Below are 13442 nucleotides of genomic sequence, written 5' to 3'. Positions count from 1 at the left end.
CCAGAGCAATTAGGACTGGGGCCCTGAAACGTTCAAATTGTTCAGTCAAACATTTTTCCCTTTACAACCTCATCCACTTTCTTCCCTTGCCAGCAGTTGTGCGGCACAGTAATCTAACATAGTGTTTACAGACTTTTCGTGCCGCACAAATATGTGAAAACTTGAATTTTGATTGGTGAGATTTGGTAAAATATTTGCATAACAAAGAGCCTTGCATATTTGTGCGGCACGGGCGACATGCTTAAAAATCATACTGTTTACGGTCTAGGATGGTCTTGGAATTTTTTCTATATTGAATTAAATTGTAGCACTGTGTGTGAGATCGACCAAGTTCGGTCCTGTGTTTATTGTGTAAAGCGAGCAAAATTTAGGAAGGAGGAAAATAAAATATTGTTGTAAACATGATTGCCTTATTTAAATGACTGAAGACTAAGACCAAATTCTGAAAATCTGGCAGTCTTCCGTGCGACCTGTACGACACCCTAAATCCGCCCCTGGAGTCAGAGGCACCGAGGAAAACAAAGAATGGATTAGTAAGAAAAACTGTGTTTTCTTCATTGTTCCCTTAGTACTTAAACATTAAATATCTGAATCATGAAATATTTAATGCTAGCATACTATATAAATTCTACAGATTGCACATTGCAAACTTTGCAGGATGATACCTTTTGCAGTGAAGGAAAACCAAGAAAAATTCCATCAAATAGAGGAGCCTTACTTCTCTCTGCACCGTCAAACAAGCAATATAGGTCACGCCCATTCTTGTGAAGTAACGTCCAATAAAATTCGGTACACCCTTTTTGTGTTGTTAAAGGTCTTTTGTGCTTAGGTTTCGAATACATACTTTTTGTGTTGTGGGGTTGTCCCTTGTTAATTAACGAGGTATGCTAGTTCTTTAAGAATACAATAAATGTAACATAATTTACAATAAAAACGTTGTACTCAAAAGAGATAATATGATGGAGATGAATTTTTTCCCAGGATTTGGCGTCAACGTATCTAGCAGGTGTTTTTATGACTCATCAAACCTTGTTTCCTTTTTGTTAATGCATGTAAAGTATATAACACCGAACATACCTTGAATATATGCACAAATGACTGTGTCGAACATGAAGCATGAGGAAAGATATAGAAATCGAAGCAATGTATGTTGGAGTCATGGAAGGCACTACAATGAATGCGTATTTTATTTTCTAATTAAGCAGCAACAACAGAAGGCACTTAAGGGCAATCAAAAGTTACATCCCACCTTCTTAGATTAAGAGAAGGATATAATAATGTCGAGATAGGTCCTTAAAGTAGAACAGGTGCAATTGAACCTTTCAAATTGGAGGAAACTAAAAATGGGATGAGCACATTGCGCTAAGGTCAGTCACTATTGTAAAGTAAGGTTTGCGGCATATGGTACTGCGCAGCGGCATGCACAGTGAATTACAACACAGCATGTCAGCAATAAATCAGATTGGATTGGAGTAGTGAGTAGAGAGATTAGATTATACACGCAGTGATGTAAAAGTGATTTCGGTTATGAATATATATTAAAGTTTTGTTCATAACAATCACAGAAAAGAGAAAAAGACTAAACACACAGTCATCTTTTTTCTCTATTCTGTTTTTCCTCCTTGAGCTCATTCTTATTTGGCCAACAGCAAGAAAGAATAACAGGAAAGTCTGATAGATCTCTTACACAATTAGAAACGTTTCGACTTTCCTCTTCATTAGTAATATTGAATTATATATATACATACACACATGTACTAACAATTTGGTTAATTGTGATTTATCTAGATTTTAAAGATTATATGATATTTTTTTACTATTTACATCTTTGTAACGTTTGTATAGCTGAAAGGAATATTGGGTATAGACAATGATAAAACCAAAAAGAAAAGAAGAATGAAAAATGAAAATAAACAAACTGAATATGAAAGTCCTGCTATAAAGCAAACAAAGGACACGTTGTACCAAAATTCTTATAGCTTTTATAAAATTTTCAACTAAAAGTGTTGCCAAATTTCAAACTGCTGGAGCCCAGAGGAGGTGCGAAGCTAGGCGGCGCATGCGCATTTCGATGTTTTTCCTGAAGAAGCTTATGGCCGACATTTGCGAAATTTGCGGTACAATTTCAAACGGTAAGTGCTCATCCAAGTTTTTTATCAATGTTTTCAGAGTTTGTAGAAACCTCTAGTTTTATCTCTCAGTATTACCTAATTTCATATTTACGGCTTTGAAATTACTTAAAATGCCCAAAATTGAGTTGTAATCCCCATATGGTTTAGGCCCATCTTACGAATTTGGCCAAATGCATGTTTTCTTGGGCCGTGTATTTCCTTTCTTTTGTGGGGACAGATTCATTTTATGTGTAGATTAGGTCAATACAAGTCTGATGATGTTAAAATTTCTATTAGTCCCAATTGGTCCCCACAGCTAATGGGTGAAATGACCTTTTAAAAATTGTAAATTTTGGCGGGGTTTAACGAACCCGCCATTTAAAATTCCGAATGTTTACATATGTTGCATGTAGGAATGTTAAGTTAAAGTTGTCTTTCAATATTGGTATTACACTTATTTGCCTAAAACGTGTTTTATTTTCTATGGAGACATAATACTGAGTGCTAGTGTTAAGTAAATCTAGAATTTAGGCTAAAACTCTCCTACCAGTTTGTAAACTTGCACACATAAAGTTAAATGCAAGTTTAGGGGTCATCCAAAAATATTTTCTGTCCCAGTTAAAGCAATTTTGCAGTTAAAGGAGGGGGGGAGGTATGAGTTCAGCTGGAACTTTTAAGAATTCTGCATTTTGCACAAGGATGGTTTTTGCCTGCAATGACCATAGCTAGTTTCTAGCTGTTTGCGAATTTTCACCACACAAATATTTTTTTTTGAAGGCTTGGGGCACAAATGAATATATATCCTAATGGTGCAAAAAGAATCAAGACATGTGAAAAACACAGGCACTCTTAAAAAGGAGAGAATTTCCTTTGCTACGTTTAAAACCCATTTCAGAAGCACTCATCACAGCAGATAAAGCATGTCCAGCAAGCAAGACCCTCCAGACCAGGCAGATTTAACAAAAAATACTTAGAGAAAACAACTTATATAATTAGAAAAAGCTGGTCGAACTCCTATTATACCTATGCCTTGCAGTGATACACTGTTTGATGTAATTGCTCACTGGCTTCAGACAGCAGAGAAGAAACATGGATGTTGATGTCATTGTGCTAATGGATATTCAAAGATATATTGCAGCAAGTGTCAAGTTTGCCTATGTCTGAGATGTTGGAGAATTGCTTTGCTAACTATTATGCAAATAAAACTTTTATCATGAAGCATATATATACTTCTTTTCAAATAATATGCAAAGCACTTTATTATAAACAGAACAAAATGCAACTAATAAAATATGAAAGTTTTCAATTTATGTTAATGTCACAAGTGTAGATACATGTATTCCTACTGTTGATTTTTGATTGATGGAATGTCTTCCAGTGTTAATGTGTATGTATCACAGTTATCTTCCTATAAAGATTAGAATCAATAGATTCAAAGTTTACTTATATTAAACCATCTTTTTTTCACAGTATGGAATTGCTTTTGCTAGGACTGTAAAAATTTTTTTGTGGACTTATTTTGACATACTTGATATGAAGAAATTGCAAAAATTTCATATGATCACATTTAGTTGGAAATGTGCAATATTATGAAAAGATATTTTTCATTAATTGAAAAGGCTGGATCACATCAAGAATCTCAATATTGCAAAAGAAAAATATCACCTTTATTCAGAAAACATCAATTTCAGGAAAGAAGTACTAGGTACTTCTGATAATCATATACCTTTTGGTGCCATTAAGACCCAATTCAGCATATTTTCAATAAACCAAACCATAAAAAATAACAAGGAAAACAACAATTGTCTGTAAACCTCTATGTTTCTGAATTGTTTTATGGAATTGTCAACGATTTTCTACCATATTACACAAATTTTGGTGTGCGTATCTTGCATCAAGGGATTAAACTAAAGGTTAGTAAAATGTCCCATGTATAATGGTTTTGTATACATCGAGGAAGGGGATTAAACAAAGTAACATTGGTCAATAAAGACTTTCACTTGGGGAACTTCCTTTTAAATCTTTTTCTCAATCCAGGTCCTTTAACTATTTAAGTGATCTTAACAGGTTTTGAGACAGAGTGCAAAGAATTTTAAATCTGATCTTTTTATGTTTGAAAAAACCTTAGTCATATGCAAAAAAACATAGACAAACACGAGGAAGAAAAAGTTCAATAGATAGGAATTATAATCATAATAAAATTGATTTTGGCTTCTTGGTTAGTTTAGTTGTTTATTTCTTTCACTGTAACTCTTTCTAAAAGAACAATTTTATAAACATGAGCCTCAAAGCCAGTTAAAAATAAGAACAAAGTTTTCAAAATAAGAAAAGCCAGCCTTAACCTCAATTTCCTGGCTCCTATAAAACAGAATGTAAGGCCTAAATCAATCAAGGTACAAGGGGTTATATCTTCAAGAACAACATATGAATTTGATATTTCTTGCTCATTGAGCAATTTTTGTATCTTCTGTCAAATTTGGGCTTCTGTGCTCTGCTGTACATGTATACATATATACAGTTTGGCAATGAGCTCTAAAAGCTATATATAATCAGTTCAGAGGTAAATGATATATTGTTTTTTAAGTTCTCTGTTTGTCAAACTCGTTAGTTTAGCGTTCTCTTCTATCCGCGAGGTCCCAAGAATTTGAATTGAATTGGTGTAAATGCCCTACGCTTGCAATAATCTTTGCTTCGAAGTTGATCGCAATGATAAGCAGCAGAGATCCAGGGAACCTCTATCCTTAAACCATTGTTCTGACGCCTTTTTTGATGTTAGGTTTTTCAAATGATCGGTATTTCTTGAGATAACAAGTATCTTCTCTGCATGATTTCGTTTGTCGCTAAGCAGAGACAAGTTAACCAGTGCTCTCAAGAATATTCCTCGTTGCTACTACCAAATATTGTTGACAAACATCCTAGTACAGAACCCTGTTTTTGGTGTTTGAACAATTCATGTTTTTGATGCCTAGGCCAGGAGAGGTCCGCACGCCAGCTGAGCAACAACGATACTGCAATGAACGGCTTTCTGATGGCTACGATGGAATGCGCATGCGCTACCTAGCTTCATACCCCCCCTGGCTGGAGCCTAAGCCTAATGGCTTCAAAAAAGTATTTCAAATTTCAAATTTCGGCCATCATGTTGTTCACAACGCTGTCGCCATTCGTCGAACGGTTGTACTACTTTTGCTTGCTAGACCTGCAGATTGTGCCTTTCTCTAATAATTCTGTTCGTTTCAACCGTAGTAGCATAACACGTGCAGCCATTAATACAATTATTCGTATTTGTTAAACTTGTGCAGCAGGCTAGGCGTGACCTTTTAGCGTCTATAGCCGTCATTTCCCGATTTGACGACCCGCTACGACACATTCGGCCCCAATCCCATTTGAAATTCAATTCACCCAACGACAACACAAACAACATGGAAGCTATGTTCTGAATGTGTGGATGGCTTTCTGTGAACTAACCATGATTACATCGTCATAAAATATAGCCTCATTTGAAAGACTGGCTCATTCTGAGCCTGCTATTCTGAAGGAAGATATAGTGACTTTCTCAGTATGAACAGCTTGTCATTCTCCGAACTTTGCTGCCTGTTTTGTTGTCCACCATGTCCGTCATCCATTGCCTCAAAACTGGCCTTCCTCCCTCCAGAGCCAACATATACGATGCAAGAACTCGGCGATGGTACCTGGGCTCTTCACCTCAGTGAACGTGCCGAATGGCAATATGGACAGAGGGAGTTAGATTGGATAGAAGTCTTTAAGACAAGAAGCAATCGAGGAAATCAGGTGGCTTGTATGTACGTAAGATGCTCATCAACTGCGCGCTTTACGATTATCTTCAGCCATGGCAATGCAGTCGATCTAGGGCAAATGAGCAGTTTTTATGTTGGACTCGGAATGCGGATAAACTGCAATATCTTTTCTTACGACTATTCTGGGTATGGGGCAAGCACCGGGAAACCATCAGAGAAGAACATTTATTCTGATATTGAAGCGGCCTGGAGCGCTCTTCGCTCTAGGTACGGAATCAGCCCTGAGAATATTATTTTATACGGGCAGAGTATTGGAACTGTCCCCACTATCGATCTTGCCTCACACTTTGAATGTGCTGGTGTAATACTTCACTCACCGTTGACATCTGGAATGAGAGTTGCATTTCCTGATACAAAAAAGACATATTGCTTCGACGCATTTCCTAGGTGAGTACAGCTAGGCCTAACCAGTTCCGATCTGCAACGGATACTCATTATCACCTTACCACAGCTTCTCACGTAGCTGTGATTTTTTGAAAGGATTTTTTAGCAATGTCATCGTTGATCTAAAAAATATTATCGTTTCGTGATTTCATCCGTCAAACAGTTTTTAATGGACATTCACAACCTCGAAAATTGCATCTGTTTGATGGCCTAACTGCGTTTAAGGTTGCAAACCCATTAAGAACCTTTATTCCTGCTATTATATTTATAAATATTTATTTTTTGTGTATTTTCTACTATTAATAAGCAATTTTGAAAATTTTTATTAATAGAAGAAGACTTCAAATAACTCATTTGTCTAAATTAAATTTTTAAAAGTATCAAAAGATATTTTAGAACCAAAGCACCAAATTTACAGAAAAATTCTTGTTTTCATAAGGTAGCTTTTCAACCAAAAAAACGTGACTTTGAATGTATTTGTGAGGTTGAAGTTAACAAAAAATTTCCCCTGACATTTTAACTATTTAATCCAGCATCAAAGCTTCACCCAATTTAAATTGTGTTTAGTGTGTTTATGTAAGCCCTGCCTTCACGAAATTATAGGTTGTTAAAAAATTATGATAGTTGTTTGCTTGTAAAGCTGTAAATGAAGTGACTGTCAAGTACACAAAGTTGAGAACATGGGATTAAATGGGATGGTTTACATTTTATATAAACCACCCTTTGTCTAAAGAACCATACTCTCTGTCTTTTCTGAAATAGTCAGAAGAATTGTGACCCCATGCCCTGCTGAAATTAAAAGTGGTTGCTTGGACTTTCTCAAAGACTTAGAGCGTTAATGCTGATAATCCAAGATAAATACCCAAGATAAACAACTTTATTAGGATTCCCTTTTAAAATTCTGTTGTATTCAGCAAGTATTTTTGGAATTTTAAACTGTTGTTTTGGGGATTATTGATTACAAACATTTTGAAATAGAAAGAAGTTTTGAAGGTACCCCAAAAAATTTTTTTGAAGGTACAGCAGCATTTGATGGCTCAAAGGGAGATCCAAGGGTTACAGAATAAGGCTCAAGGGTTACTAATTTTTTCAGAGCCTGTTTGTTTGATACATATTGGACAGTGCTCTTATTAGAGACATCTTACCTGTATTCAAGCATCTTAGGTCAAAGTTGTGTGTATTCTAGGTTAGGCTATCTGTTTGAAAGTGGGACTTACTGGAGATGGAAGCAAATTATTGAATTTCTAAGGGTGTGAATCTATACTAGTGCAATTCCTTTTATTCATGTCCATATTCTAACCAATATTTACATTAATAATCTCCTATGAACACAAGTACGAGCTACAAATTTTATCTCAATTTTCAAAAAAGCTAGAAAGTGAGCATGTTTCACTGTGCTTTGATTCAAATTGTGTGGATAATGCAGAATGATATTCAGCTAGGATAAAGCTGTACAGCTTTTTACAGTGTAACTGATGTTGAAGAAAATATTAGAACAGAATCTGTATCATCCAATGCCCTTCTTGATTACAGATGAAACTTCTTTGCTCCATTTAAAACTAATCAATTTTATGAAAAATGTTTTTCGATGTTTGGCATGCTCAATTTGATAAATGCATTTTTAGTAACTGCATTTTGATGTTATTCACTGCAAAATCTTATTTTCCTCTCATCTTTTCTGACTCCATTGTCTTTAAATGATATGTTTACCAACTTGTCCCCTTCTCCCCCTACTTGTTCTGATGTCATCTGTGAATCATATGTTAGATTTTACCAGTACTGAGGGTTTCTTCAAGATATGGTGCAATGAAATGCCCATTTAATCCTACTGATGTAAATTTGTTTTTTGAAATTTTGGTTGGAATCATATTAACACAGGTGAATAACTAAAAAATATAATGATAAAATAGGTCAATTATGAAGTAACCAATGGGATGCCGTTGTTAAATTCTTATTAATTGCATTGCTGTGTACCTTTTTCTCTTCCCCTTAGCACATAAATTTGTTTTTATTCAAGTTTGACGTTTTATGATATTTGTATTTCCTTAGCATTGAGAAAGTTTCAAAGGTTGTTTCTCCTGTCCTTGTCATCCATGGCACAGAAGATGAAGTTATTGACTTTTCCCATGGTCTTGGAATCTATGAGCGATGTCCGAGAGCAGTTGAACCACTCTGGGTTGAAGGGGCAGGACATAATGATGTTGAGCTGTATGGCCAATATCTTGAAAGGCTCAAGCAGTTTGTACAATTTGAACTTGTAATTGAATAGGTTTACCTTGAAAATTGCTATCAATGAATATTTTCTTTATAAGGTGATACAAAATAGCCATGTATCTTGTACACCATGCACCTATAAAGGTAATCAAGGGTACAAAGTACTTCAGTTCATAAAAAAATTGTGATATAATGGTAATTTTTCAAATTTGCAGTCTATTGGACGTTGTGGCATATTGAAGTATATAATATTCTTCTTACATCTTTGCTTGATAAAGATGTTTCTTTTTTCCTTGTGTAGGTTTGAACATTTGAGTTCAGTTTGTCTTTGCATAAACTGTTTCATTGACTGTTTTACCATTGATAACATTATGTGATGTATATATCAAAATATCTAACCAATAATTAACAGCAAAAGAACCTTTTGTGATTATGCAGGTCTTTTTTCTTCTGTTTATCAGTCTTTAAATGGTCAATAATCCCATCTTTACACTTACTGACTTTTCATCTCATTAATCCAGTCTGTCTTGTTGTTCTTTTACCTTGGAGGATGTTTATGTTTATTGAATTTCTGATTGATGTAAGTGTAAAAACCCCTTGAATCTTCTTTTATGAAATCACTGTAAGGTTTCTGTTTGACATTTTAGACTTTTAGTATTTTCCAACTTTCTACATCTCATTGTTTTAGAAAAACCATGCACTTTCCTTCAGATTTTAAATGATCAATTTTCTGAATAATTCAACTAAAGCCAATTATTTTTTAAGAGCCTGTTTGGATTTTGTGACTTGGAGACAGAAAACTGGTCCTCCTTCTCCCCCCAGTAATACATTTAATTATAATACATAAAAATGTGTTTAGTATCTTCTAGAAAATGAATTTTTCATTTACCTGTTGCTGCAACCAGTTTTTGCATTATTGAAAATGATCCCAACTAATGCCACAAATTATACTTTAGAAGAAACAATTTTTGATAATTACCTGGAAAGTGCATGTCTGATAATTTTAGCAATACCTGTTAATGTTGCAGTTGTTTGTAGTAAATTAGTTTGTTTTCTATTTTTGTGTTTTATTGATTTTTGCAATATGTTGCTGGTGCTACTGTTAAGCAGAAAACATATTTTCCGATAAAATTATAATCACGCACAAGGTTAATAGTTGTAAGACAGAATTCTTCCCTCCTTGAGATTTCTTTGTTGATCACTGATATCTGGATCAGCATTTCTAACTTTAAGCATGAACTGTTGTTTTGCTTTTGCAAGATACTCCCATAACAATATTTTGGGATTATTTTAGCTTTAGAACAGTTTTCAAATTTGCACAGAAGTTAACCACCAATTATATAATTCTAAGAATTTTTACAGTGCCGTCTGTTAACCCTCAAGGTATTTTCTGGCCAATCTTCTCTAAAAATCTTTAGGAATTGACTGCATGCTGATACTCCATTAGGTAATATCAGGCATTGAGAAAATTCCGTTTCCTATTTTGTACCTTGTTCTGTAAGCTGTTAGATGTCAAACTATGAGAGATAATGTGTATGTGGATCTTGATTTTCAATTCTGTTTAGCCATGTGTCCTATCTATTACAGGTAGAAACTAAATTTTAGACTTTTTGATATACTTATAAATGCAAAATTGTTGAAGATACATTTTACTGTTACCGTGTCTTTTCCTACACTTTGTCTTTGACATTTATGTGTCAAGTCACTTGTTTCAGGTGACGTCCTTGTTTCTCCAGAACAGCCGCACAAAGACTTTTCGATGAGAACCCCCGTCTGTGAATCCAAGAGCATGCGTAATAGCGACTTCGTTACAGGCCCATTGTCTTTGACTCGCGGACGGCCGGTTTTTTCTTGATCAACAATTTTCTTCTTCCAGTTCCGTAAACAAAGATAAGTGTTGTTTTGCCAATCAGATGCTTTGTTTACATTACGGCCACTCAGCTGATCAGAGGCTGCCACTAAGTTGATTTGCTTCATTGCGATGCGATGTGCTCAAGCTGTAGGGGGTCTGATAGATGAAACAGAACCCTCTTTTCCGCTAAAAAGAATAAAATACTTTCTTAGAAATTCAAATGATTCAAAACCCCCTTTTCGGTAAATTTTCTAAAATTGCTTCGGCCATGCTGGCCATGTTACAGTAGAAAAAAGCAACCGTTATAGTAGCGACGAAAATGTTTGTCTCTTTACTATAACATGAATTTTTCTGATGAAGTTTATCGCAAAAACGTAAATCTGATTATATACAATAACGTCTATTGCAAACGCTATATTAGAGGACATTTTGTGGAGAAAATCGGTTTTTCCTATGGGAAATATTGCATCTCCTTGGAAATTTTGGCAAGGGCCAAAAATATTTTCTGGGGCTTTCCTAGCCCCCTTCTCTTTCTGTCCTCCACCAATTTGTGGCTGACGCTCCTACTACCATTTCCAAATTGGCTTCCTTATTTCCATTTTATGCCGGTCATGAAAAATTGTAAATTGAAAACTAAAGGAGCTTGTTCTGTGCCGTTTTCATTTTAAAGCGATACAATTTAAAAAAATGTGTGGTTAGTGAAAAAAATATCCTGAAAAACGCCACGTCCCCTTTGGATAAATATACTATACTGCGTATCGCAGGGGGTGGGTGGGTGTAGCTTGGCGTGCCATGGCACACCTCTCAAATTTAGGCCAGCTGGCAGTAGGAAATGGACACTGAAAATACTGGCGTCAACTTTTGGCGTGCCATAAGAGAGCTTTCCAGCATGGGCTACATCTAAGTAAAAATATCCCTGCACGTGCTTAATTAATCCACAAGGTTCTCCATCCGAGGGTGGCACAACATTTTTTACACTTTAAGTCCTTGTTTCCTCTTATTGCCCATCAAACATGGAGCTAATGAATCGTAGTGGATAAGTGTTTTTGAAGATGGCAATCTCATAAATGTTTGTCGTGGGGATTCGTTTCATTCCAATCCACTAGTAATCACCTTCAATTTCCTGACCTGATTTTCAGGTTCTTGAAGAAGTTGCTCATTTCTTTTTGTGTTATCAATCCACTTGACTCAGGGCTGTTCTTTGGTGAATGAAGTCAGAATCACTGGTGCATTTTGATCGCAGTTCTCCTTTGATGCTACTGACAATCTTCTGTCCCAAAAATAATTTGCGACATGAACAACCTGCAAGCAGCAATAGCAAATGGGCTGGCCATGTTCAGCACGAAACATGTTAGTTCCGTTGGCGGAGAAATTTCTCCCGCTCTCTTCACCAACCTTTCACTTTCACTTTCAGCCGTATGAGATGAGCAATAATGATGGTTACAATGTCCAACAGCATTTCTCTGAATTGTTCATTTGAAACCAATTCCAGATTTTCTATGAGATTGTCGTGAATGGATCACGTCGTGGTCATCAATGTATTTCACGTTGTATTAGATAAACCAAATGTAAACCAATAATCATCTTTAAGGTTTATTCTTATTGTTAAAACATATAAAATGAGATGCATTCGTAGCTGTCAAGTCTTACGTTTTCTGCAAAACTCACGTAATTGCGGTGAATTTCAAGTCATACAGCATATACTGATAATATTACGCTTTCCCGTTTGCGCTAGAATGAAAACCCGCTTGTGATGTGTTTATCAATATGTGGTTCGTATGCACAATATTCAAACTCACGTGAGCGTGCTGGCTAACGGATGAGTTAATTGATTAAATGTCATGAATTCTGTTTATGATCTGTTTATTCCGGCATAATAATGAAATTTGAAGGTGCAAGATTATCGTCATTGTAACTCTGTATAGAAAGGTTCTAAATATATTGAGATTTTGATTGGTGGTTCCTTGAATCTTTGTAAACAGTACTGTTTTGCATTATGTGGTCCTCGTTCTATACTGATTACATTACTATTTTGCCTGTTCAAACTTATTACATTACTAAAATGTACACATGTGTTTACATTTTCTTATTTTCATTCTGTATATGTTTCTTAACAAATCAATGATGAATGATAGAAAATATGGCTCCATGTGTAAACATATTTGCGCTGTTTTTTCCATTAAGACGGAAGACGTTTTGACTGTTATTTATAAGGGTATTACGTAGAACATTGGTTTAACAACAAGACATGATTGTGAAAGCGGAATTATTGCTTGGTGTATTACGTTACTTTCATTGAATGCATTGGATTGTTCCATTGAATTGACACAGTTTCCACACGTAAATAAGTAAGTTGGGATCTGAATTTCATAGAATTCGATATTCTTGGAAATAACAGGGTTTATGACCCAATTCGAAACAAAGATTGGGCCTATCGCTTCTATTATATTCGTTGTCAATGAATAAGCCCATCACTGAACTTTTAGACTGATCCGATCAAACAGGCCAGGTAATTTTCAAATATAAAAGATCCAGTCTCTACTATTCACATATATTCATGTAAAGACAGCTAAAGGTCTCAAGCGTTCGTGGTGCATTCTTGATGATAATTTACTGCACATTGATCACATCGCTGAGACGATTACCAAGCAAAAAGATGAATTGAAATAATCAAATTACTTTCCAGATCTGTCTCAAAAGATTTACTTAACCAACTTTGCAAACCATTTGTTAGGCCAACTGGATTACTGAAATTCAATATTCCAAAAAGGGCCTTTTTCTCCACCACGTCCCTTGCATTACATCATCAGTTACGTCAGTCGAGATAATAATGCTTTCTAAATAGTCCCTTTGAAACCACAATTCAATATTTTCCTGGAACTTTTATTTTTCTATAGTAAGATCCTGTTTGATTGAGTGACATATATTAACTGTAAAGATTTGACTCAATTGGAATTTTTTGAATAGGTAAAAAAAACTTTTAGATACTAATGTAAGGTTTAAATTCATCATAAATCGAAAGAGATAAGATCCATTACATAACAGTTAAACGATCAAAGATTTGCC

General features: G+C 35.2%; 1 protein-coding gene and 1 long non-coding RNA gene across 2 annotated transcripts; one reads left to right on the top strand and one right to left on the bottom strand.

Moving 5' to 3' along the window:
- Nucleotides 1-5495: 5495 nt before the first annotated feature.
- Nucleotides 5496-10182, top strand: LOC135687513 (alpha/beta hydrolase domain-containing protein 17C). The gene is made up of 2 exons (XM_065204087.2): nucleotides 5496-6313; nucleotides 8360-10182. Exons 1-2 carry the CDS (start codon nucleotides 5670-5672, stop codon nucleotides 8577-8579), a joined length of 864 nt encoding a protein of 287 aa, XP_065060159.1. The 5' UTR covers nucleotides 5496-5669; the 3' UTR covers nucleotides 8580-10182.
- Nucleotides 9783-13219, bottom strand: LOC148957861 (uncharacterized). Its single transcript, XR_016144961.1, has 2 exons — nucleotides 13056-13219; nucleotides 9783-10562 (listed from the first exon to the last, which is right to left on the bottom strand). It is a non-coding gene; the product is annotated as an uncharacterized LOC148957861 (long non-coding RNA).
- Nucleotides 13220-13442: the final 223 nt, after the last annotated feature.

Source organism: Rhopilema esculentum, chromosome 20, assembly GCF_057945365.1.
Source record: "Rhopilema esculentum isolate cy_ngs chromosome 20, ASM5794536v1, whole genome shotgun sequence".
In the NCBI taxonomy this organism is placed as follows: Eukaryota; Metazoa; Cnidaria; class Scyphozoa; order Rhizostomeae; family Rhizostomatidae; genus Rhopilema; species Rhopilema esculentum.
The sequence above is the reverse complement of the archived record's forward strand: the minus strand, read 5'-3'. Positions and strand labels throughout refer to the sequence as shown.

Excerpts from the sequence above, each read along its gene's own strand:
- LOC135687513 (XM_065204087.2), top strand. The coding sequence starts at position 5,670 with ATGAACAGCTTGTCATTCTCCGAACTTTGCTGCCTGTTTTGTTGTCCA. Across the intron at positions 6,314-8,359 it reads TGCTTCGACGCATTTCCTAG|CATTGAGAAAGTTTCAAAGG; the intron begins GTGAGTACAGCT and ends GTATTTCCTTAG.